At 35.4% G+C, this 26,765-nt stretch overlaps 1 protein-coding gene across 4 annotated transcripts in view; it reads left to right on the top strand.

Moving 5' to 3' along the window:
- PTPN3 (protein tyrosine phosphatase non-receptor type 3) overlaps positions 1-26,765 on the top strand; it is a 156,098-nt gene that overhangs the window by 64,825 nt on the left and 64,508 nt on the right. Inside the window, exons 2-8 of one of the 4 annotated variants that reach the window (XM_010708587.3) lie at positions 2,944-3,098; positions 11,427-11,534; positions 11,651-11,708; positions 12,723-12,801; positions 14,299-14,343; positions 15,109-15,161; positions 22,744-22,864. In XM_010708587.3, the coding sequence (XP_010706889.2) occupies positions 2,944-3,098; positions 11,427-11,534; positions 11,651-11,708; positions 12,723-12,801; positions 14,299-14,343; positions 15,109-15,161; positions 22,744-22,864 (619 nt within the window). Of the gene's footprint in view, positions 1-2,943; positions 3,099-11,426; positions 11,535-11,650; positions 11,709-12,722; positions 12,802-14,298; positions 14,344-15,108; positions 15,162-22,743; positions 22,865-26,765 lie in introns of those variants that run through there. The other 3 variants (XM_010708588.3, XM_010708589.3, XM_010708590.3) reach the window with 3 other exon arrangements.

Here is a 26,765-nt window from a genome sequence, read left to right as displayed (position 1 = left end):
AATCTGGGCCTGTTTTATTTCTTTAAATACTGCTTTTAAAACAGTTCCTGCATGGGAGGAAAGTGGAAGTGCCTGTGCTAGTAACTGAGATTCCCATATCTTCTGTTTTCCTTTTCAGGGTAGGGACTTGCAGAGTTTGTGTTGTTCCTGACTTAGAATGGCACGCTGAGCTCTGACACACACACAATGACTTATGCTGGTGCCTGCAGCATGATCCCTGGAAAACATCTCCTTTGGGATTTTATGGCTCTTGTATGGGATAACTTTGAAAAACCTGGAGCTAGCATGTAGAGGCCAGTTTTCTGTAGTCTGAGCATCCAGCTTCTGGCAGATTGCTGGGCCTTCTTTAGACCCTTTGAGCTCCAGCCTGACTGATGGTAGTGTGTTGGGACACCACAGCCACTTATCCTGCTTTTTGCTGGGCTGCTGTGCTCAGATGGCTCTGTGCAGGATGGCAAAGGATCTGTGCATGCTGTAGGGCAGTCTGGGAGCTCCAACTGCGTTAGTGATGTCACTTTACATCAAATTGTCTGAGGGGGGGGAAAAAAAAACAAGAAAAAGAAATTTTAAATTTTCTTTTGCACGCTCTTTGCAAATCAGTCTCTCTAGAAGGTTTACTTTTCTTCTGATGAATTTCCAAGTTGGGCATCCAGCCCCAACTGTGAAAAGCTAGTGTAAGAAAACAAACTTTAGCCTACAACTAAGCACCTCTCAGATTTTGTGACAAGTAGCAATATACAGAGGAAGTGTTACTATTAGCACTTGGCCACCTTCCGCTGGTGTTTGGAGACAGATTAACAGGTTTGTGGCCTGGAAAAAAGTAGGTCTGACTTGTGGAAGAGAGCCATGGAAGTTCTGAAGATGCATATTGTATGTTCTCTTTAGCAACATTGAAAAATACTATTTAATCAAAAATTAAAAATTTGTGAAAACCTTCCAAATGGAACTTTGTTCTTGTTGCAAACAGCTTTAACATGAAATTCCAGTTATCTTTTGCTAGTATTCAACAGAAACCTGGGATTGAATTTAGAGAGTATGCTGTAGGCAGTGGGAGCAGTGGCTGAATTTTGTATAGAGGTTAAATAAATATGCAGAGAAGTGAGAGGGTCAAATGGGATTTTTCCAAGAGTGGGTGAGTGTGTAAGCTTGAGGGAGCACAAGTCTTCACAGTGCAGGCTGAGCCCTGAAGGGCAGAGCATGAGGCTGCCCTCTGCCAGCTGACCAAGGTTTGCACCAGTCTAGAAAAGGCTGCTTCCTCATCTTGTGGTGAGCCCAGGAAATAATTTTCTTCTCTTACTGATCAGTGGCCTGGCAGGTAGTGACAGTGATCTGTCACTCTCTGCCATGAGATGTTCTTGACTCACCTGAGTGGAAAAGGGAGAAAAGACTGCAGTATAATTCATATAGTCACCTGGCTTTTTGGTAAAAGATGAACCCAGTGGTGAATAAGTAGTTGAAAATGTAACTGTTAGGAACATATACGTTCTTAGCATTTTCAATTCTTTGGATGCCCTTGATAATTAGGTAACTGGGTGTTTTCTTCATCAACCATTCCTTTAATAAGACCTGGGTAAAAAAAAGAAAATATATATTAATGTACTATGTTTAAATGCAGATTGTATATCAAGAACAAGAATTTCACAGTAGTAGGAGTATGTAGTGCTTTATATGAAAATAATGTTCAGAATTTACCTAGGGATCACCTCTTTTTTCCTTCCTTCAAGTAACAAAAGAGTGTGTGTGTGTGTGTGTGTGTGTGTGTTTTTTTGGAAAAGGGTAAGAAGAAAATATTGTTGATGTTCCAGAGGGGAAAAAAGTCAATGGGCTGGCTGGATGAATCAGTCTTAGCAATTTAAATATAGTTTCAATTTTAGAAAGTAGCAAACTATGAATTGACTGACCATTCACTGCTTTTTGTAGTCTTCAGTACTCTAATATTTTGTTTCTCATGGCTCTTCATGCATTTCATGGTGTTTTTTTTTGTTTCCTTTTTGTATGGGGATAAGGGAGTAGGTATGAAGTTTCAGAATTTTATTTTGAAAAGTTCAGTTTCTTTAGCTTTTTAAACAAACAACAACAACAAAAAAAACCTGCTATGTTTTTAAGTCAGGCAGAGAAGAAGGGGTAGATTCCAAAATAGTCCTGACCTTGCTTCTCTCTGGCTTGGCCAGCTGTCTAGGAAACGCTCGCATTATGCAAGTCCTTTTGTAGCTAGCCTCTAATAAGGGAGGTATGATTCGGTAATTGGTATGGTAACTAACCTGGAAAACTATCCTCAGCTTCGCTTGCCAGCTGGCTTTGTGTGTTCTGATGTTAATTGGTAAATTGATCTAGTGGAGAGAGGCTTGAAATGTTTACAGGCTTGACTGTGTTTAATTTAGCTCTTATTTTGATGAATAGTTTATTTTATTTATTATTTTTATATATATATATATATATATATATATATATGTATGTATGTATGTATGTATGTATGTATATATTTTGCCGTTTTGGAAACAGTTGTTTTCAGAGATTGTACTGTTGAAGATTTTTCCAAGAAAAATTTGAAAATATATTTTTGAGTTTTTCTTGGATGTAGTTTTGTCTTCATGAATTTATGTATGGTAGGCTCTAAAATATTGACTTGCTTTTTTTGTTTTTTTTCTGTTTGTTTTCAGACTAAGGCAATAGCCCAGCTCTAACTTAAGAATACATTGCAGTAATTAATATGTTAACAGAATCATAAGTAGATTTGGAGCATGGAAATCTCAGTACTTGTTTATGTTTTGGTTTAGAACCTGCTATTTTTACAATTCATTTTCTTGTATAAGAAGCTTTTGTTACTCTTAAGTGCTTGGATTGTAATAAGGCCTTTATGTCATTGTAGGTTTCTCTGAAGACTGTTGATGAATCATAAGTGAATTGTAAGAACTGTTATTTAATGTATTTTCTGTTTTATAGGTTATTCAGCAATAGTTATGAACTCCCGTTTACGAGCCTTAGGTGGGAGGATAAATAACATACGAGCGTCAGAACTACCAAAGGAGAAAACTCGATCAGAGATAACCTGTAACGTTCACTTTTTGGATGGCTCAATACAAAGCTTCAAAGTCAATGTAAGTCTGGAAAACTATGTATTTGTTTTAAATCCATTAGTGTTCATTTGCAAGCTGAAGATCAAATATGGGACCCGAAGGCGTGGGATTTCCACAACATATTGAAGATGTAGCTTTGTCGTTTCAAATTCCAGACTTACTGGTTATGAAATAGATTGATAAAGTGATGTTTTAATTTTCTTGTAAAGCAACAGACTAAGGTGTCATAAAGTCTCATCGTGACTCTTGTATCTGGTGAAAGGTCTTCTGCATGATATAGTAACAACAAAGAAACAGATATGCTGATTGCTATCAGCTGTGAATAAGTAATTCGTATTTAAAGGGGACTCTTTGTTCTTTTTGCGGACCGATTTTATTTCTAAATTTTATCTGTTGGGTTTTTATTGAAAGAAAATGAGTTTTCTTGCCAAACAGGTGATTTTTTTCGTTCTTATTCTTATGTTTTCATTTCAATACGCACAGAATTAGTCTAATATTTTGGTATGCATTTTATCCACTATATACTTATATACATTTATAATGTATATAGATACTCATATACACATTTTCACATGTGTGTATACATATATAAATAATGTGTATATATAGGTGCTTGCACAAATACAGATATTGTTATATAAATATAATGTGAAGTATCTAATGCTCGGGAGTAGGATAGTGAGGGGCGAATGTATAAGAGAAAGAGCAGTATGTGAATAGCACATATTCATTGTTCATTTCCAGCATGTCAGTTTTGGATAGATCGAGCCTAAATGCCCCCTCATGCAGAAGGACCTTTGAAAAAGGAGGAATTGAAACTTTTTGAAATCCCTGCATAGTAGTATATTCTTCCCAGTGAGCAAATGTTTACACAGTTTTAGATTTAGCATTTAGTCTGAAATCTAACACTGCACACCTGAATTTGTGCTTCTCATTTCATCCTTCGAGCAGCAAGTTCTAACAATCATCAAAACCGTTACGAATCTCAGGGCTCAGCTAATGTATCTCCCTGCCTTGAAGGTACCCTCAGGGTGTCTCTGCTGATTGTCTCCTTGATCCAAGGATCAGAAGGGACTTCTTCACTGCAGCTATAATGCTGAACTGCCCTGAGGTAGTACAGGACTGTTTGTTAAAAAGAAGTGAGAGGCATGGCTATCCAGGTACGTTGTGGATGGACCAGTTTCAGGAAGATTGATGTCCTTGGAATACTGAGCTATCATATTGATACTGAGGGAGCCCTTGTCCTTCTGGATTCCTTAAACTTGAGGTCTGCCTCAGGCATACTTTGCCACTTTCTGATTAGGTCCGTCTCTGGAAAGGATTAGAAGCAAGCTGCTGAAAATTCATATTTGAGTTCTGCTTACATTAACAGAAAAATTCAGCTTCCTAGAGTTTGTGTGCATGTGTCTGTTTTCATGGCCAAGACCATTTGTTTTTGTCTGTGAACAGAACTTCAGTCGATCAGAGGAAAACAAATGCTGACGTATTTTCAGGGCTAGTTTGTGGGCTAAGGGTACTTTACTGATTTACGATTTTCATGCGATAGCCCAGGTGGGAATAAAGGCTCCTTTAATTCTAATTACATGCAGCACTTATCTGAACACAGAATTCTTACAAGCAAGAAAATTTATTTACCAGGCGTAGGAATGTTATAGAGAAAAATGGGAAAAATAAATAAATGAAGAATAGAAGTGGCTCAAAAGAAATTTTCTTTGAGTTTAGGCAAATATATTTTCCGAGATTTTACTTTCTAATGTGTGATTGTCACCGCACAGATGCTTAGTACTGATTAACTTGAAGTGAATTTAAATTTAATACGAAGATAATGGACTAAATAGTCTTAACCTATTGACAAACTGAAGAGCGGAACTTACGTGCTTTGAAATTTTGATCTAATAGTGATGTCTTTAAAATGATGGTACAATACTCAAGAAATCACCAAATATTGAACCTTCAGGAGAACAGAGAGTATAGAAATGGGACTTTTTCCTCTTCGTTCCATAGCAGCGGGATCATTCTGCAGTCCCTGTAGTTCAATTTCCTCACTTTGTTGGCAAACTGTACAGGCTTTGAAGACTTTTAAAATGGTAACTGTAGGCATCTCTCTCATTCTCCTACATGGAACTTTTTTTCCAAGTGATTGTACCTGTAGAAATCTGAACAAAAACTAACCATCTTAAAATGGAGCAGTGGAAGTAGGAAGATGATTTTTACTTGTGGAAATAACCCAAGGGACTTCTTGTCTTCTGAGAGAACCTCAATTTTGCTGCTAAATTTATTTCTGTGAATTTGTTCTTGTTAAGCTTGTATATTAAAGAATGCTGTTTGGCAGGTGAAAAGGGAGATTTAATTTCAAGGGAACAGTGTCTTTTTTTTTTTCTGAATTTTGATTTGAGCGTGGTAGTGGAAGTAGCCTTTCGTGCTATTGTTCACTATTTTCATGTTAAATAACTTACAGTTTTGATGAATACAAAATTTATATTGAGTTAATTAGTATCACTTGTGGTACGTGCTGTTCTCTAGATCATTGTTATCAAGAAAATTCTCACTGGAGTACAAAGAGACGCACTGCTTCTTTGTTTGCTGTTCAAATAGAGATGTATGTTAACCTTACCAGCCCGAAGTGGCCTGTCTTGTCTTCGCTATGTCATGTATTTCACTGTTTAGATGGAGAATATCCAATGTCCATCCAACAAATGGAAGGTGTATGTAAGCCAAAACTTCTAAACATAGAAAAAAACCTATAAAAATAAAAAAATTGAGACCAAGACTTGACTATACTTGGCATGGAAATGTTGTATTTAATTATATTCAAGCTTTTTGGAAGCCTTCTAGTATATGTTCAGTGTCTGAATTTTGTGGTAAGGTGAATTTACTTGTCTCTGAAGTTAACTCTGTCTTCCACATGAGGAAGATAATATCAGTCTAATACATACAGAATGTGCCCATATACCATGTTTAGGTATGTTTAATAGGTGTATATTGAGCAGTAATGCATATTTATTTGCAACTTTTGATATAAACATAAAGGAATTTTCTATTATTGCTCTTCTTTGACTCATTTACCAAGAATCACCATTTGGGATGTATACATCTCTATTTCCAGCTAACTGATTTTTGGGAAAGCCTGAAACTTAATGTCAGATAATTTCTATATGGCATTATCTTTCTGAAGCACAGTACCTGTGTTTTGGTGGGTTTTTTTTTTTTTTTGCTTTTAAACTACTTGGCTTCCTTCTAGAAATAGTCTTTCCTTTGAGAAATAAAAGGATTTGGCTGTAATAATGAAGAGTCATATGAATATTTTTGTGTATTTTTTCCATGCCATCTCAATCAAACTCCTTCAATTCTTTGAAAAGGAATATGCTTGTTACACTTAGCACTATAACAATTAGCATTGGTGTGTTTAAAACAGTGAGCAGTGGTTTTCTTAAAGGTTTGTTTTAATTGTGGGCATGCATTATGACTTTAAACGGCTCATAGTAAAATGGGATGATAAAGTGTCATCTTCATCATGAAGTGTTTCTGCTGGATGATGTTGGATAATACAGGAGAGGTTGGTGCTAATCTGCATCTCTGTATGTTGAAAACTGCTGTATGAAATCTCATGCTGGCAACAAATATTTAGTTGTATGTTGAGACAGATCAGGGTACTCTTTGATTGGAAAACAATAAGATGGCATGAAACTTGATAATGACTTTGAAGACAGCAAGAAAGTGATCTGGCCTACTGCGGGCTTGTTGGTCTGATCCCTTCCTGGGGCCTGACTTCGTAATAAATGCTGGAGGAAAGAATTTGTGAAGGGGAGGATTTTCCAAAGTTAGATCTGGTGTGACTAACCTCATATATGTATTTGTTAAATTGTTTTTAGACACAGGAAATGCAGTGGGTCAGTATTCATTAGGCTTAGATAACTATTTTGTGTGACTTTGTATTGGATAATACTGAGCTGTAGTATGTGGAATCTAGCAGATCTGCAGGATGGGCAGGGAATTGACTCAAGGTGCCAATTGTTCCTGCTGAAAAAAGATAACAGAACTGGACATTGCTGTCAGAGTTCCTGACTGGCAAATTCCATTAACATGCTATTTAGTTTTTTTAGTAAATAAAAAAGTGCAAGGTCTGAGGCATCATTAGTAATAAAAAAGATACGGGGGTATGATGTAGCAGACGGATTGCCACAAATGGAAAAATCAGTGCTTTAAACTAAAAGTTTTTTTAAGTAGTATTGCTGTGAGTGGTAGTTTTGTTTTGATTTTTTTTTTTTCTTTGTAGCTTAGCTTTCAGTACTAAAGAATAGAGGAGGAAGTCACTGGTGGCTTGATCTACTAGTATTGTGGCTGTGAATAAGGTGAGTGCTACTGTACATCAGGCAGAAATTTTGAGCCACTGTCAAGGAGGTATTAGCAGTGTTAGTCTTGGCACTGGGGCCAGACTCTGGAAAGTCGTGTGCACAATCACAAGCAGACAAAAGAGGCAAGTTCCAGCTTGGGCAGGCATGGAAGGAACAGCTTTTGTGAAGGAGAACAGTGATATGTGTTGCAGTGTCCAGTTAAGGTGCTGCTGTGTACCCCTTTATAGAAGTTAACAAACTGAAAAGGTTTACTTGCACGTTTACCCTTCCACTCTGAAGAACTAAGAGTCTTCACTTGCATTGGGTTTACAGTTTTGAGGACCTTTGATGATACAAGCTGATGGGAAGTACTTGATTTTAAAGCTAGTGAAGGGGTTCTTTTTCTTTAATTTCTAGTAAGCAAGAAGATTTTGGGCTTCCCTAATAATTTCTTGCTGTAATTAAGGAGCTCGTGTGGTAGCACGGGCAGACAATATTAAGTGTAAGCTGTGACAGCTTTAAATATTAGTTTTGGTGTATCCAACATAAAGTGAAAGCAATTTCGGGTCAGACTTAAATGGATCTGAATGATGAGTAGCTATGAGGTGATTAACGCCTCTACAAATGCAAATTAATTCTATGAACACAAAACCTAAGGGCACCAGAATAAGGATTGGTAGATCTCAGAAAATTGAAATAAATGGAAACTTCCTTTCAGAGCAGAAACAAGAAACTATCACAAGATGGTACTCACTACCAATACTTGAGTATGGAATGTGCGTAATTTCTTAGCTCATTGTAGAAAAGGAAGAGCTTTATTAAGAGCTTTAACTACTCACTGTAAGGATTTGTAGGGTTAAGAACTTGATTCTAACGTCCAGTTTAGCTGACTGATGTTCATGTTGCTTTGCCTTCTTCCTATGGAGGCTGGGAGTAAAAATACTGTGTTATAAAGCATTTGATACTTCATAGTGTTTGAATACTGTGTGTATTAGGACTGTCTATGGAATGGATGTCAAAATTCAAAAACAGATGTGATGACATTCTTAGCCTACCTCACTTTATAGCTGGATCTGAAACTTGTTTATGTGTAAAAGAGACTGAAGATTGTGCAGCATGAGCTGTGTGAGTAATTTCTGGTTATACAGAACTGAAAAATGATGCATCTGTTTCTTAAAAAAGAAAGGCTGAAGTAAGTACACTTTTACTAAGGAAAAGAAAACAAAACCCTCAACTGCAGGGATTTTAACAACTGGAAAAGATTTTAACAGTGGGAAATGGCTTCTTAAATGCGGCATAGATTTCTGGAGTGGGTGCTTGATCTAGGCACTGTGGAGAAGAAAATTTGTGCTTTTGATACCAAAGAACAAGGATTGGAGTACATAAAAGTGATATTAACTGCTGGTGAAAAGAAGTGGAGAAGAGGAGGAAAAAGGAATGCTAAGCAGGTAGAGGAAATAGCAGTGGCTGAACATCTAGGGTTGGGATTCAGAATATCGAAACAGGGAGCTTGCTTGGTTATAAAGGGAAGGAGTAAAAAGACTTAGCATTTCATTTATGGTGGAGAAAGAGAGGTATGCCACTGAAGGAAGGTGGAGAGAGAGGGAGAGAGGGTGGAGATGTCTGAATTGGATTGAAAGACCAGAAGTGTTAAAAATGATACGGGAATTGGGAGGCAGTGTTGTTGAAAAGAAAGGGTATTGGGAATGTCTGAACTTAGAGAAAGTCAGCAGTATAATCTGCTCACCATAATCTTCTCTTTGTCTGTTGGTAGCAAAACCCCAAATTCCCAAACTCTTTTGATTGAAGTGTATGCATCATTCTAAGTAATTACTGCTTTTGGTTACAAAATAACCATTATTTTCTCATCTAGCTGAGTGTTAGGAGTATGCTCCAGAGATGCAAAGCCATGCTTCGGAGTTGTGCAGGCTTCATGTGATGCCTCTTGACAGTTTTTAATGTTCTGCTTCCAAGAAAAAGAATAAGCAATGTTATCAACAAAAAAAGCAAAAACAATAACACAGAATTCTGGGGAGCATAACTCAGGAAATGTCCATTATTTCAGAGAATCCTGGTTACTTTTGCTGTTTCCATTGGGAGAGCTTGTGTACATGTATTGCTACTCTCTGATAAAAGAGTCTTTGTCTAAGAGCCCACCTCATTGACAGTGCTGGACAAGACTGCCTTCAAAGTGCACATCATGGCCACGTGTGATGAGGAATGCTTATTTACATGCTTTTTGCCTGTCACTGAGGTGCTGTAATTTTTATACTGAACTGAAATCTGCTATTTCAAGGGAAAAAAGAAATCGGTTTTGATAGGTGCTTTAGTTTGAAAGGGAGAAGTAGGAGAGCCTGTCAGAGTGGAAAGGCTAGTCTCATATCTAAGAGTTAAGCATTGCCTACATTCTTCTTTTTGTGAGACTTTGCTCTAGAGAACTAGGCATAGCTTTTCATAGCTATTGGCTATTATTACCTTAACTTTTGTCTGGAGTCTGGTGAAGAAATAGTGAGCGAACAGATCTCAGTGGAGTTGCTGGAGCTCTGCTCTAGCAGTAGCAAATACTGGGTAATATTCAGTACTTTCAAATAAGGTGTGTGTCTTTCGCTTGAATCTTTGTTTCCTTATCTTCTAAATAAGAATGTTTTTATGAGATAAGAGAAGACTATGGACTATGTTAATATTTAAAGCACTCAGTTACAGTGCTGGTGCACTGTAAAAAAAAAAATATATCAGAATTTGAAAAACAAGTCAAAACAAGAAACAACAAAAAAGCAAAACAAACAAACAAAAACAGAAACAGGTAAATCTGTCTTCTGAGCAGGACTTGATTGTTGTATAATAAACAAGGTTTAAATGAAGGGAGTTGAATGCCGTATTGTGTTGAGTGAGCGTTCTGAATAAGGCCATCCACAGAGATGTGGTCACTATAATGCATATGCATTAAGTCCTTTGATTATTTTTTTTTTTAAGCAAAGTAGTTGTGTTGTGGCATGAAAAATTTTCCTCTGATGTCACTTCTGTTCACATATGCAACTTATTTCTGCTTTTAAGAATGAAATTCAGAAGATCTTATGAAATTTTACATACATACAATTTTTATCTTTAAATAAACAAGATGCCAAGCAAACTGGCTTGGTTTGACTATATTTGAAGCGCTTGTTGTACCTTGTTGCAATATATGTTGTTACATGTTAGCATGTTTAAGATCACAGTCTTGTTCAGGGGTTTTTGGTTGTTTTTTTCTTTAATAAATTTAAATGAGCATTGATTAGTGTTGTTCTTTGGCGGACGCTGGTTATCAGTATTCCACAATGCAGTGGTGTGAAGATAGGCTAATTTAATTTCAGGGAAAAAAAATACCATACTTACGTGTCTTGATGTCCCATAGAATTCCCGGATTACTCCGGTTCTTCTGGGAATACCTGACTGGACGGATGTCCAAGCAGAAAGTGATACGGAGTAGTGGTAGTAGTGTCAGTGGGAATTCAAGCTGAAGTCCAGGATCTAATAGCTAGAGTTACATCTTCCTCCTGCCTTTTTTCTTCGTTCTGGTGTATACAAACTTTCCCTTGTGAAAACTATGTGGAGATGGAAAGAGCTGTTTTTGGGATGACATCAGGAGCTACAGCAGCCTCATGTGGCTGTAAGCCATGATTGCAGGTTATTACTCCAGAGAAGGGTATTGCTCCTAAAGACTGATTGAGGGAGGGATGACCTGCATAAAAGTCAATTGCTGGACCGACCTCAACGACTTGTGTTCATACCAATTCATATTGTGAGATTTGGGACACCTGATGTGTTTTGGGAGGAAAGTCTCTTTTATTTAAAAACAAAAAGAAAAATATTTTTTTTCATAATAAAGTTGTTACATTATTGAGAAACTGAGCAAATGAATTAGCTGCTACTTTTATTCACAAGTTGTTTATTTTTTTCTTAAGTAAAACTTATTTCATTATTTGTGTCTTACAATATGTGTTTCACATATTTACTTCTAAATGTTTCTTATTTTCAGAAACAAGACACTGGTCAGATTTTGCTGGATATGACCTATAGTCAGTTGGGTGTGACAGAAAAAGAATATTTTGGTTTACAGCAAAATGAAACTTCAGTAGATTCACCTGTAAGTATATAAATAATAAATGTGTGTGTATGTATATGTACATATGTATATATACATACACATGCATATAAAAGTAAACAGCCATTATTTGTAAATATATTTAATCCATCTAATAGTTTTTCATTTCACAGCGATGGCTTGAACCAAACAAACCTATTAGGAAACAGTTAAAAGGTAAGACTTGGTTTTTATTTCTTGATTGTAAATGTGTAGTTCAGTTTTTCTGTGTTAGATTTTTTTTTAGAGCAGGTCTTACCTCTATCAGTCTTCTAAGCAGAACTTTTTGCATTATCTTACTGCTCCCTGGGCGTTATTAGGACCTGGTGGGTCGCTAACTGTGCTGTAATAATGTCTGCAGCAGGCATCTCAGCATTATTGGGCTTCAGAGCTGTGAAAGCAGTAGTGAGTTTATGATGTCAGTAAATTCATCCTTACATGGAAGATAAGAAAGAGGGAATTTGAGGGTAGCTGAGCCAGTTTCATGCACAGGTTCTGGCCAATTTTTGTCTCAAGTAACATAGGAAACTTAATTTTATGCTTGTTTTTAACAAATAAGAAAAATGTACTTCTAACTCCATGCATTGTTCTAGTCTTCTTTGTTCGTAAACAGTTTTGAGTGGCACAGATTGCTTACCAAAAAGGAGAGCTTGAGGACAGGCCAGCTGTCATGCTACAGCATGTACAGCAGCCCAGAGAATGTAGTGTAGTAGAACTTGAGTGACAGTCCTAATTTGTGTTAGAAAACTTGAGCTATGTTTTTCAGATCTCTTATTTTTACTGTATGCTGTAGGTTGTGTAGGAATTTGGATAAAAAAAGTTAGAAGTTGACACTGTGAACTTCTGGTGTTTCTTCGTTTTTCTATAATTAAGAATTATACTGATTGAGATGCTTCATATGCATTTGCTGCTTTTTCCTTTTCCAATAATCAAGTAAAGCAGCAAAGATAACTAAGTAGTACTTTTATGTAAGTACTTGCAATGAAAGCATCATAATATGTAAGGATATTTTCTAATTGTGGTTGGGGAGGGAGATTGGAAGAGACTTCTCAAAATAATAAGAAACCACAAGTAAAATACATGGGATTACAATGTGATTATTTGAGTAACTTTTCTGTAAACATAAACATAAGAACTTAGGGTGTATCTTTTTTAAAAAGAAAATTGATTTGGTGTTCTAAAATGTTTTAGGAGGTTTTCCCTGCACCCTTCGTTTTCGTGTAAGGTTTTTCATACCTGATCCTAACACACTTCAGCAAGAACAAACCAGGTAATGTCTGATGTTTAATTCCATAAACTAAGTATGTGTAAAGCCCTCATTTCCACCTCCACAACATGGCACACTGCAGTACGTAATATTACATAGCATAACCTTAAAATTCTTTGTATTAAATGTGTTTAGAATTAGCAGCTTCGTGTAATGCTCATAATAAATGGTTTCTGCTCTAAGCAGCCCACAATTCCAAAATACTGGTAGAGCGTAAGTTAGTTACAGAAATCTTCATTTTATTTGCACCTTGGATTCTATTTCTGAACGTTTCATGACTGCCAGTTGTGCTTTCTTTCTTTTATAATCCCTTAATTAACTAATGGAATGATTTAAAAAATGGGAAGTTCAGTGATTATGCTGTCTGCATGCCCTGAGCATATCAGATTTTTCTTTGTATGAGTACTGATTCAATTCTGAACATGTGTAGTAGATTTGTTTCCAGGGGTGTGAGAGGGCACTGTTTGTTTTGTTTCAGGAAGAGCAGGTAACAGTACTTGCTTTCTAGATCTGGCATTTTTGAAATGCTTTCTTTGTTTGTCTACTAGTTAATTTTAGTACCTTGAGAATATAAATAGTAAAACATTATACGTGATTTTTTTTTTACAGGAAAATTAAGTTATGTCCCATTTTGATATTTGCTCTTTATGCAGTTGTAAACTGTTCTGCAGCTCTAAACTTAAATTAGCAACAGGATGAGGAGAAATGGTTTTAAACTGGAAGAGGGTAGATTCAGACTAGATGTCAGGAAGGAATTCTTTACTTTGAGGATGGTGAGACACTGGAACAGGTTGCTCAGTGAGGTTGTGGATGCCCCTACCCTGGAAGCATTGAAAGCCAGGCTGGATGAGGCTGTGAGCAGCCTGGTCTAGAGGGAGGTGTCCCTGCATATAGCTGCGGATGATCTTAAAGGTCCCTTCCAATCCAAACATTATATGAATCTATGAAATGATTCCAAGACTTGTTCTTTGGGATTCTTTACTCCTAACCTCTCCACGACTGCTCTCAAGTAGCGCTGTCAAACATTCTAATGTTAGCAAGGCTGAATGGCTGTTGGGGGATTGTTCAAGAGCTTTTGTCAGCGTATGCTGCTTGACAAACATCTCATCCTCCGTTGGTCATTAAAAACAGTCCCAAGATAGACTCTCAAAGAATGTTTAAAATAAATTATATCCCAGGTAGGCAATCCTAGAAGAAAAGAAGCCTGATTCTGTAGTGCAGTCTTTTGCTCTGCAATATTTTGCAGTGTTTGTTATGACATGAATACTGTGGTCCTGTGGTTGTAGTATTGATGGTCAAAGATCCTTAAAACTGTTGTGAGAAAGAATGGGTGTGTGAGTACGTCTTTGTAAATGCCACTAAACTTTATACATCTGTTTTATAGTTTGCCAGGGAACTTACCTCCATAATAAAATGAAATCAATACTTTTACCAGTTGAAACAATACCTTTTAAATATGAGTGGGTTGTTCTTTTCATTTTTCAAAAAAATATTTTCTAGGCACTTATTCTTCTTGCAACTGAAGACTGACATTGTGGAAGGAAGGTAATAAGAATCTTCAACTTCTCCATAATTCTCTTTAAAAGCAAAAATGAACAAATAAGCCTTTTTTCTGAGTGTATCAATTGCTGCTGTAAAGATGTACCTCATGAAATACTGCTTAAAAAAACATGAGTTGCTTGGAAACACTTCAAATTTTCATGTAGCTGACTAAGAGCTGTTTATGAGTCTGTTGTGAGTAAACTGTGGGAGATGTTGTTTCTGCACATACATAAATTTCATAAATAGCAGTTCATGCTTTTGTTTCTCTTTAGTCTTGGGATATCTTCACTTTATAATGAACAGTTACACGGTGGTTCTTTTGCCTGATTCCTTTTATTTGTACAAAAAGTTGGTCTGGATATTTGCTGCCAAATAGAAATTGCCACTAGGATCTCTTAGTAGGTGTTGGTTATGGAATTACATCTGAACATTAGATCAGAGCTGTCCTGGCATTTGGCTAATTTTAGTGTTTAATTTTAAATATATTGGATGGCAGATATTAAAATGATGTCCAGAGTCAGATAAAAATCCCTTCTTTGGTTTCCAGAATAAGTATCCAGCAAGAGTATGTCCTTTTAGGATGAGGTAGATCTATTTGCGTAAGAAGCTGTTGAACAACTAACCTCTGCTGTTTGATTTGATGGTTAAACTTAACAAGAAAATATCAGACACAATTTGAAGATAAAAAAGTTGTTACTTGCTGAAATAATTGAAAATACCACGCTCACACTTGTGTTCATATTGTCTAAATAATTTCTCCTTTTCCAGGTTGTCATGCCCTATTAATTCTGCTGTTGTGCTGGCATCATACGCAGTACAATGTAAGTGATAATCAATTTTTCTTTGATTAGTAAGTATATTTTTGATTGTTCTGCAATGAAAATGTGAAATGGTCAAAATGCTACAAGTGATGCTTTGGGAGATAGGGGAAAGTTACAACCTCCAGATGTTTACATAGAAAAAGTCTACTTTTTGACCCTGTCAAAAAAAAAAAAAGATACAATTAATGGTGTTCTTATTTGTGTGTGTTGTAGAATATGTACTGTTCCCAATGTTGTCTTTTATTTTTCTTTTTCACAATTATAAAGCTTAGTGCATGTTACAGTAACTACAAGACTGCCTTCCAGGGAAATAAGAAAATAACCTAGAGAACAGTTAAGGAGGGAATAAATAAACTATTATGATTAAGAAAGACATGTTCTTACATAATGGTTTTTTTTTTCAGGAAATACTGATTTGTTAGATATGGGAAAACTCTCAGCAGTGATTTTGCTTACAATAATTTCCATCCTTCTCATGTGTCTGCTACTGGTGGAAAGAAGTTTTAAGGGTGATAGAAAAAAAAATTTCTGTAGGAGAAACAAAATGGAGCTGAATCCTGCCCCTTAAAGGGATCCTGGATGGATAATTTAAAAAAGGCTGAAGAAAGACCTTTCTTAGTATAGCCAAAAAAAAAAAAGAAAAGAAAAAAGAAAAGAAATTAAAAAACTATCAAAATAGAGTTTGAAGGGTCAGTGAAGTTTGCATTACAAAAAAAAGATGGATGGACAAGCATAGTAGAATAGTTGTACAATTACTTTAAAATTAGCAATGTCCAGAAATTATAAGAGGACATGAATCTAAAAAATTTGAATACAGTTTTCAGAGAATAAAGTACAGAGTGTCAAGCTCTTGATATCTATGAAAATCCCAAGTAGTTGCAAAAAATTCAGTTTTATGTTTATCGTATTCAGTACCTTTTTATTAAACGAACCTTTAAATACATTCCCACTTAATGACTGAGTTTGAAACCCGAACCTTCTGTAGAAGGCTAGCATCCTAGTTTTCTTGTAAAAGAAAATGCATATGCATTTCTGCATCTCTTGGATGTGATAGGACACTGGAATTCTAGAACTCTCAGAACTGTTCAGTGAAGTACTGGCAATACAATCGTGCTAAAGCAAGAAAATGAAAAGGTGCACTGAAGAATACAAATATTTTTGACAAGCTCAGGGTTACCAAGATTTTCAAAATAGGTTATGGGTAGTGTACCTGAAATGCCAAAGTAATTCCTGTTTCCCTTCAATTTTATAAGAGTTCCCCTTTCAGTGCTTTGGATACTTTCTAGTGCAGTTAATTTTATTAAAGCAGAAAGAAGGTCAGTGAAGACTGTGAAAGGTGTGTTTTAATCTTTCTCTTTGCTGGTAGACTCTGGAATTTCCCATTCAGCTACTTGCCTCATACTCCTATTAGTGCATTACCAGTTAAAAAATAAAATCCTCTCTTTTCTCCTAACTGTTGCTGTTTGTATGATACCTACCTTTATTGTTTGCTTCAGCAAATAATGAAACATGCAATAAAGGCATATTCACTTAAAAGAAAGTATCTTTTTTTTGCTACCACGTTATTGCCATTCACACAATGATTGAATAAAAAGGACCTTCTGAGATCTGGCCATCTATTTCTCCTTATCTCAACATGTTTGCTGGGATTCTTGTCAAGTAAAAATGTTCTAGTTTTCTGTTGATACTTTAATCTGTTTGTACTTTTTAAGGAGAGTTCAAGTTAATAGGTTTGGAGTATCTCCTTGTTAAAAAGCAATTGTTTGCAGCTGCTGTGGAACAGTTCTAGCTGAGCTGTTTTGTGATTGAAGAGCTCGCAGCTGTCTGAAAACTTTAAATTCTAAGTTAGTTTAATATTGGCAAATGCATTTTTGACAGAAGCAATTAGTGAATTCTGAAATCCTTTTTTAAGGAGAGTTTAACAAGGTGCATCTCGTATCTCAAAACTGCTTGACTAGAGGCATGCTCTCCTATAAAATAACATTTATTAATGGGTTGTATCCCTTATTTCCTACCAGAGTAAAATGAGAATGTTGTACAGTCTATAAAATTAAATATTGGATGTGTTTGTGTCAATTTTTTTAATTTAAAATGTGTAGCTGATTTACAAGCACTTGTTTCCAGTCATTGCCTATTCCCATTTCCTCAACAGCATTTAAATGTGTCTAACTACAGGTATGTAAGAAGTCCCATACGTTTGGTGAGAATATGCTCCCATGTGTGTTAGTCCTTTGATGGCTTGAGTCTTGAGTCTGAGACACAGCAGCAAAGTCAACACAAAATACTATGAATGCTTGTAAGCCTTATTTTTGTTGAGCTTCAGCTGTCCAGTTGTGACTACCTTGTTTTTTTTTCCTCCTCTAAATGCTATTTCTCTTATCCCTTCTTAGCTGTGCTTTGAGAAACAGGAGATTTCTAGCACACTGCTGTCTTTTTTATTTTTAGCAATTTACTCAGGAAGGGGTTGATGGTTTGCATGTGATTTAAAGGTTCTTTGAAGAAAAAGAAGGCTTGTGAAGGTGAGGATTTTAGGAAAGGTGAGCAGGTGAGCTTAATATGCCGGTTCCTCAGGTATTAGGGGTAAGAGTTTATTCCAGTTTGGGACCTCCAGAAGAAGTTGGACAAGGCTGAATTCCCATCTGTGTCAGAGGAGACAGGCTGGAAGATTTGTGGGAACATCATGCTCAGGAAATTAATAGCACCTCTAAAGTTAGAGTTGCACCATGGAGTTTCTCCATCGATGTTTATTTTTTTTTTTGCCTGATTCTTCTAACCAGGGTGTAGAATGAGGCTTTTAATTTATTAATATTTTTAAAAAATAGAAAATTCATCAAAACTTTTATTTTAAACAATTAGTTATTTGTTTGTTTCTGCAATGAAATACAGTAGGATGTTTGACTCATTTTTCTTTCTGGAGTCTTAATGGATAACTTTGAAACCACTGTTGTGTATATATAGTTGTTTTTCTACAAATTTTCCTTTTGTTGTTTTCGCATTCCTTCTCACTACGAACTGTCCAGATTCTTTAAGTTTATTCAGCACCTATTTATAGTGCATCATCAAAATAAATGGTTTTATTTATGCGACAGCTAGTTGTACTTTGATCTCTACACCTACATTGATTTTACTTATTTTGGTGCTTCATTTAGTGTCATTTTAGTCTCTTTCTAAAAAGAGTCTACATTTATATTTTTCTTCAAAATTGTATTCTGCTGTCGTAGATTTTTTCCTGATTCCAGAAATATTTTCATGGTGGAATATCTTGCATTCACTACTTCTCAACAGTAACTAGCAGTACCTAAACTACTTGTACTGTATTTCAGTGCTCATATAAAGATAAATTTACAATCAACTTTCAACATTATGTTTTAATCTCATCTTTGCACATCACTCATTATTGAGATCCTCGTATGTTAAACTGGTTATGCAGCTCTAACCATATTTTAATCTTGGATTGCAGTTTTCTCACCTGATGATTTTCACTCCTTGGTAAATAGTTAACTAATTTAACCTTTTTTTCTTAAACTTCCATTCATGTTATTCCTACAACATCATGAGGAACTGCTGCTAGTATATAATTTATATCCTGAACTTATCCCATCATTTGGTAATTTTCCATTCTACTGGCAACATGAGCTGCCTGTGTTATTGTCCTCTTCTAAGAACAGGCAATTCAGTTCACTTATTGTTTTATTAATGTCAAGTAAAATATTCACACTGCAAAAAGTTACAAATTCATCATGAAACTAATTGATCTTTTTCAGGTATACCTATTTTTCAGATCTTCAGAAAGTTGATACTAAACTTTCAGGCACTAACTTCTCTGAGGATTCTTTTGAACCAAATTCTCTGTAATATCCGACTGATTCCACATCATGCTTAGTAAATGAAGCATTCATACACTAACCTTCTGCTGTTTCTATTTGCTTGTATTTATTTAGAACATCTATATGCAAAAACTGGTTCTGGTGCTATTGCTTTGTACATAGACATGAAAAGAAAACTTCCAGAATTCAGAACCAACTTGTCTTCTGCACCTTTGTGAGGTTTTTCACATAAACAGTTCTGTTCCCTCTTTAAGTTACATGAGACTAACAGCTGATCTCCTTAGAATTATACTTTGTGGATCTACCAGACATCTTTGTGGAAATGAAGAACCAGACCAGATCAAACTGATAACATTTTGATGTTGTTAGCATTCAACAGCAATTTCTAAAACTGGAGACAAGCAAGTAGTGTCTTGGTCACATAGCAGGAGTTTTCATGTCATCATTTAAGTATAGCCACAGAAAAGTTCAGCTTGGAAGAAGCTTCTTCAAAGTCAGATTAGGTTGCTCAGGGCCTTTCCACTTCAGTTTTGAGTTGCTAGTGTTCAGATTTTTCTGTTGCCTGTCATCTTTTCTCATTTTCTGGTCTTCTCATCTTCTGCATCAGAATTCTACCAAAATGTCCAATTTTTTTTTAATTTTATTTTTTACCCTCACTTGAACTAGGCTTTTCATTCCTTTGATGCCTTTCTGCACAGAAGTTTTTCTGCTATCAGGAAAAAGAGACAAAAATATACAGCCTCCCACATTGTTCTAACTGAGCAAATTCTTTGTAAGAAATCTGAAGAAAACATGATTTATTTAGGCTACAGTAGGGCATAGACAGATCATATCCTGTGTCAACATGTATGAGCTCAAGATCTTTGGTTGTTTTTTCAAACATTCTGAAATTCATGCAGTACTGAATTGGGACTTCAGCCAAGGAAAATTAGTATATGGTTCCTTGGCTATTACAATATCCATTTACTGAGTTACAGAAGAAATGCCTTTTTACATTGAATGTTGCCTTTCTTGTGAACGGTTCTATCATGTTCCCTTCTTTAAAGATTGTCATATTAAGTACCAAACTGTAAAATACAGGAAACTGATATGAAGATAACTGTTCTTTTTATTCCTTCTTGGTTCAGTTTTCTTGCTTCTACCAGTTATAATGATTTAAAGAGCAATAGGTAGTTAAAATGGGGAAATGTGTTTTAAAAAGTGAAGGAAACACACCCCACTTGTTTTTTACTGCATTATACCCATTAACTCTATATTTGCTGCTGACCTAGGTGATCAGAACAGAAGCAATGTCAGGAGAAACTTTGAAAATACCTCAGTATATTCTTCCCTCAGTCTCTGCTGCAAAAATCCAATAAAGAGGTGGAAGCCTTATGGATTTTACTGTGGTCCTGACACACCCTAATATTTTTTCTTTTTGGATAAATAGAATCCTGCACAAGACCATTACTCTTTCAAAATGTCTGCTAATCAGCATTTATAGTTTCTCTTTCACTGTGACAGTCAAGTGTTGTCTGGGGAGCTGAAGAAGAAGCAAATAGTACTCTGAGCTGCTCCCTGGATTGGTATGACCTTAGTTAGCTAGGAGAAGTGAGAAAGAGGCCAGAGGAAACTCCTTATATAGAAGACGAGCAAGAAGAACTAATCTCATAACGAATGGAAAAAAAAAAAAATACCTAATACAAATGAATTCAAGTGGGCAATTATATTGTCTCATTCCTGGTAATCTGGTCTCTTCCATGATTCAGACTTACTGCAACAGAGCTCTTTCACCAGAACGATATGCATGATATGTTTCATAGAAAAGATCACTTGTGAAAAGTCTTCAATCAACTACTCTCATCTGCAGTTTTCTTTTTCCGCTTCTACTAAATGTCTATATATTCAGTTGTTCCGTAGTCATAGCCTTATTCTTGATGGAAACCTGGTGTTCTGTTAATATGCTAATATTCCTAAAAATAAATAAATAATCTGTTTCCTGTTATACTTCTGAATATTCTGATTTGTTTTGTTTTGGCTTCATTTTGTTTTCTTCAAAGATGCATTGTTTGACAGCATTATTCAAATGTGTTTTAGTTCTAATAATACATATTTAAATATTAAATCTGAAATAGTGTCTTTTGACACCTGTTTTGTTACTAATTTAAAATTCAGACTACCCTGTGAAAGAAGAAAAAAAAAAGAAAAGCAAGGAACGTTGGTATGCAAAATTAAATTACTGATTGTTCATCATTCCACATTCTTTTTCTATAAAATATTTAAATACTTCACTTGATGTTGACAATTACGTGTGCAACTGTATTAGCTTCTGACAGCATTTGTTAAGGAACTGTTTTGTACCGTGGTGATTCACTTTCCTATGCTGTACATGACATCCTTTTTGGATATACAAGTAGCAAATACCAGCTGTAGCCTGTATTACAAATACACCATAGTTATTGTACCTGTAAGTTATTTCTGAAGTACACCTTTTTATATTTTTACTTTTCCTCTAGTCTAAATCATTTGAGTCTCTCTTCTGTTAAATAATGGTAACAGAATGGCTCCTAAAGGTTCTTTAAGTTCATGATTTAGTTGCAGTTTTCTGAGCTGCAGTATAGATTGCAAACACAAATACTTATCCTGTGGTAATTTACACACCATACAGAAACATTTTCAGAATCTTTATGGTTTATTGCATATTAAAAAAAAAACAACAACACACACACAAAAAACAAAAACAACAAAAAACCTTAATGCTCTCAAGCAATAAAGGAGAACTGTGCAAGTTCTAGTGATTTGCTTAAATATCCCCTAATTTTAGGTTTAATGTCTTAAAAGTATTTCATAAGAATACTGAAGTTAACATGAAATAAAGGTTTTAATTTGTTTGCTAAATTGAAGCTGGGTAGATCTGCCAGGTTGAGTCAGCCACCTTCCTGCTACAAACCTTGCATCTTTATAACAAGAGTAAATGTATATCTATCTCTTCTAGGGCATAAGTTTATGCTGATGTGTCCTTAAATAATACTTGTGTGGACTGAGGCTATAGATTAGTGATCATTTGTACTTCCGTGTTTTCATATATCCCACCAACTGTGTTGAAGAATTCACTTTAATCTAGTGACTAAAAATACATGCTATTTTGTATCATTAATTAAGGAGTAAAGTTTTAAGAAATGCTGTTTTTAGTTTATGTATCTATAAGCATATGTTTAATTTTGGTAACTTTATACACTATTGTGTGTAAATTAGGAGTTATTTCTTATGCTATGTTATGCCTCATGTTCAATACGGCAATTAACATTTGAATTGTAGGGCACTTCCAGTGGTTCTAGTTAAAACAGTTTTTACAGTGTACAGAATAGTTGCTCTTTAAGTGACAGATCTAATTAAAGTCTTCTATGTGTTGTGATCAAGTAAAGATACATCGAATTGATTTCTTTTGTCTTTCTGGAGCATTTTGCTTCCCTTTAATGTGTCACGTACTGTGTGGTGATGTTACAGATTGGGTTGCAAAACTGTGGCTGTATGAGTAAGTGAAGTACTGATTTCTTTCAGTACCTGAGACTATAGTTAGGGTAAGCATATTTTGAAAAGTTTTTCTTCATGGTTATAATACAGTTAACTGTGTTCAATACTCCTTGCCTGCAGAAAAATAATTCAGAATTCTTGCATTTCTCCTTACATGTGAATGTTTTGTTTTATTTTAATTAAGGGATTTCTTGTAAGTGATAATTAACTGTGAAACCTTTGTGTTTCTTGTTTTCCAACAGCCCAACTTGGAGACTACGATGCTTCAATACATCATTCAGGATATCTGTCCAATTACAACTTTATACCAGAACAGAACAAAGATTTTCTTACCAAAGTAGAAGCACTACATGAACAACACAGGTAACATTAGTTTTTAGTTTTCTCTTGCCTTATAAGCTCTTAAAATCTTCCTTTTGCACTTCTTTTCAAATTAGTTATATTTCATATAATGTATATTAATTGAAATACTTGCTTTCATCATATAGGTGTGTTGAAACTTTATAAAATAAATTTCTAACGATTGCAAGGAGTAGAATAGTTAGCACAGTACATTGTTAATGGCAACCATCTAGAGCACTGTATAAGATACGTGTGATTTTTTGGATCAAGGGTCATTGAATATTTCTGAAATCCTAAAGATTTTTTGTCTGTCAGTGGAAGGAGTGGTGCGTAAGGGAACCAAGCCTTGATAACAGTGCTTTCTCTTCTCTCCTGAGTGTGATTGTAATTGGTTATTCCAGTTGAAGTGTACTGCTGATTACTCTTGCTAATCTTGCTAATTTGTGCCTGGTAAGATTGAAGATTTTGAATTAGTGGTATTACTCAGATATTCACATGCTGCATGCAAGTATGTTAATCTAAAAAATTGTTTGTATTTGAGCGATTGAAATCTGAATCGCTAGAGACTCATATTCTGCCCTTATCTTTGTTGTAGCAGAGCTAGTTCCCTACTCTCCCAATTAATTTGATTTCTGCCTAAAAATATCTCAATTTTCTTCACCCCTTTAATATTCCTTATTTCAGTACCCTGACCTCTCCCTCTTTTTTCTTTACCGCTGATGGGCGTAGTGAGTAGTTCAGAACTTCATGTGTGGCTGCTTGGCACAGTCCAGAACATGCATGCTGTTTTGTCAGTTCTGGGGATAAAACAGAGATAACTACTGAACTCACACAGCAACTCTTCCTTTAGCATAGGTAATAATCTGGTGTGCTTTTCTAGATGTTCAAGTTCAGGAACACAACACTCGAGGCCTCTGCTCCTTCACAATTAATCTGATTCCAGAAGTCTCCAGAAGGCTCAGATGTCTTTTGCAAGAAACTTGTAGACAGGCATGAATAAATTCAGTCATCTTTAGGAGGAATTTGTCCTGCAGGCCACTTAGGGAAGACTCTGGATAGTCTTGGAGTGGGTACGCTGAAGTCATGGCTTTACCGTTATCATAGCCAGAGATATGATGATGTCCTGCAGGGGACAGACTAGAAGTCTGCACAAAACTCTGTGTGAACAGGTGAAGTCTGTTGGAGAGCACTTAATTTTCTGGATTCTTTCAGTGAAACTGATGCTTTCTTTGAATGGGTTTGCTAGATTAAGGCCGTTGGTAGCTGTTTTAGTAAACTGAAGTTTAAATGCTATATTGCAAACACTCTGTTCACATAGGTCATGTAATAAAAGTTATGAATGACAATACTTTAATAGACTGCACTAGGAAAAATAATTCTTCATTCATTTACAACACTTTTTGATGCTTAAGTCTTCAGGCGTATTTATTTTGGAGTTCAGGGAGAAGGAGACAGGTTATTGTGTATTCTGGCAGTATTCCTTGCATCCCTCTTGGCAAGTATAGTGAATACTGCTGTCTGAGACATTATTTTCATGAGCTCAGTGCCAGCAACTTATTTGATAAGAACGATTGTGGTATTCACTGCACCTTCTAAGAAGGAAACATGAAAGGGTGAATTTATCTTATTGTTTGAGGAGAGCAATGTTTTGAAATGAGATCTGAAGAGAATTAGTAGTATTTGCCATAGGTCTTGTATAATATCTGAAAATTATTGTAACTTTTTAAACCATTCTTAAGATTTCAAACCCAGCCCTGTGAAAACCTGTTCTTTTTCATTCTTCAACTATCATGGGGAAAAAATGAATGATCATAATTACTGAAATGCAATATAGATTTGAGAAGACGCATTGCGTTATATTTGCTCTAGCTCCAATGCAATATTTTTAACTGGATTTCATATTCTTTTGCCAAAACTTAGAAGGAAGTTCTATAAACATACTTAAGATACTATTCAGCAGAATGTAGGTGCTGAGAAAGAAACTGCTATCGTTTCAAACTAGTAAAGCTTCAGATATTTTCCTTCTGTGTTCATCTCTAAGTCTGTAGAGGTATTCTTTTCTCTTGCCTTTTTATTTCACTCGGTTACTCCCCATACTTGTAGTGTTACCTTCCGCTCTATCAGATGAGTAGGGGGAAACAAACAAACAAAAAAATCTTAAGTCTGTCTTGAGGTACTTGTTACTGGCCTAAACGAGACATGTTTAATCTGAAGTAGATTATATAAGCAAATTGAGAATTAAAATTTGTAGGCATTCCTTCCTGTTAGTTGTCAGGCTTTCCTTATCTTCCTAAGTAAAATTCTTGATAAAAAAATAACAAAATGAAAATATACAGGCAGGGAACATCCTGTTGCATAATCAAATTGTTATTTTGTATGTTTGTTTTTCCATCCTCAACCTTTCTGACATACTGAAAGACACAAGATCAACTTATTTTTTTTTATTTTTTATTTTTTAAATCAAGGTGATGGTAGTGACCGTAGATGTAGATCTGAGTAAGGACTTTATCTGCAAACAGTTTTTTGTTTCCTCTTCAATCCTTATTCCAGTATTGTGACATTCTCAAGCCACGCTGCTGACAATGGCTTTATTACTCAAGATAACTTGGTCTTTCTAATTGCTTTCATGAAAAATGATAATAGTTAGAAAGGCAGTTCCAGGGAAGATTAGTATTGTTTGGAATTTAGAAGGAAGGATAGTATCTTGAAGTAATAGGTGGCTGACTTTCAAGGAAATCACTCCTTTAAAAGTTAGAATTACTGCTTTATATGAGATGTCTCTCTATCTAAAGTCCTAATGTAACATAATTTTATGTATTTTTCTTACGGGTTGTTAGTTTAAATCACATTTAATTAATATAATTTACTGGGCATTATTTCTTGTTTCTTTCCTGCATTTAGTAGTAGCCATGAGACAATAGTATCTGTAGGCTTTTCTTAAATGTGGATAGATAGTGATGGTTTGATCTCTGTTCTGACAGTTTCTCTAATATGCTGTAGTGCCTGATTCATTGGTCTGTGCTGCAAGACCAGGATTATTGCTGGCACAACATGATGTCAGTAGCCTACAGCAGATTTTGTATTAGAGTGGGCTCTTATCTAATCAATTTTCAGATAATAAAATCATGGCCCTACAATTTGTTGGAAGCAACTACCTTTTTGTCATGCTTAAGGGGATATTCTTTAGGCTGCAGTCCTTTCGGATGAATAATTAGTAGGCTGGGAGAGCAAACTATGTAGGGATTACTTTTTGATTTTTTTGTGTTTTAAAGCTCCTAGTAGATTCCCTATAGAAGTTCTGTGAAGTTCTAAAGTTAATTAGATGTGTGAGGATTTTTGAGTTCTTTTTGAAAGCAGATATGTCAGAGTCTAAAAAGTTTTTTAAGAAGTAGAAGATAGAATCCTTGCAAGTCTGGCACCACATTTCACACCTAGCAGCAGGGGGAAAAATAGGATTTTGTTTATTGATTGTACATTTAGCTTGTTGGGTTTTATAACATTAACTTACTTAATATTCTTCCCTCTTTTCCCTTTACTTTTGCATAGTTTCCTGTTTCTAATGTTTCTTCTTAACAACTTCCTTCTGAGATAGTAAACAATATATAAAGTCTGTAGATACAGCTTCTTGTTATAACAGAAGCCATTATAGAGGCCTTGTTTCCTTATCCCCTTAAACAAACAGCTAAGAATGATTTTTCTGAAAAGTGCTGAATGACTGAGGCAATGACACTGTTTTATGACTTGGGCAATTTTGGGAGTCTCTTAGGAAGTTCTTAACAAGTCAAGTACTTTGTGGAACTCTTTAATGAAGTTTTTCACAGATGTTAGATAGTAGAATTTTTTTTTTTTCCTGCATTTGGAATAAATTTAATGTCATGTATCTTATTTTGTCTATGGTCTAAATCTTTTTTTTTTTTTTTTT

Source organism: Meleagris gallopavo, chromosome 3 (assembly GCF_000146605.3).
Source record: "Meleagris gallopavo isolate NT-WF06-2002-E0010 breed Aviagen turkey brand Nicholas breeding stock chromosome 3, Turkey_5.1, whole genome shotgun sequence".
Taxonomy (NCBI): domain Eukaryota; kingdom Metazoa; phylum Chordata; class Aves; order Galliformes; family Phasianidae; genus Meleagris; species Meleagris gallopavo.
Note: the sequence above shows the minus strand (reverse complement) of the source record. Positions and strands in the feature narration are given on the sequence as shown.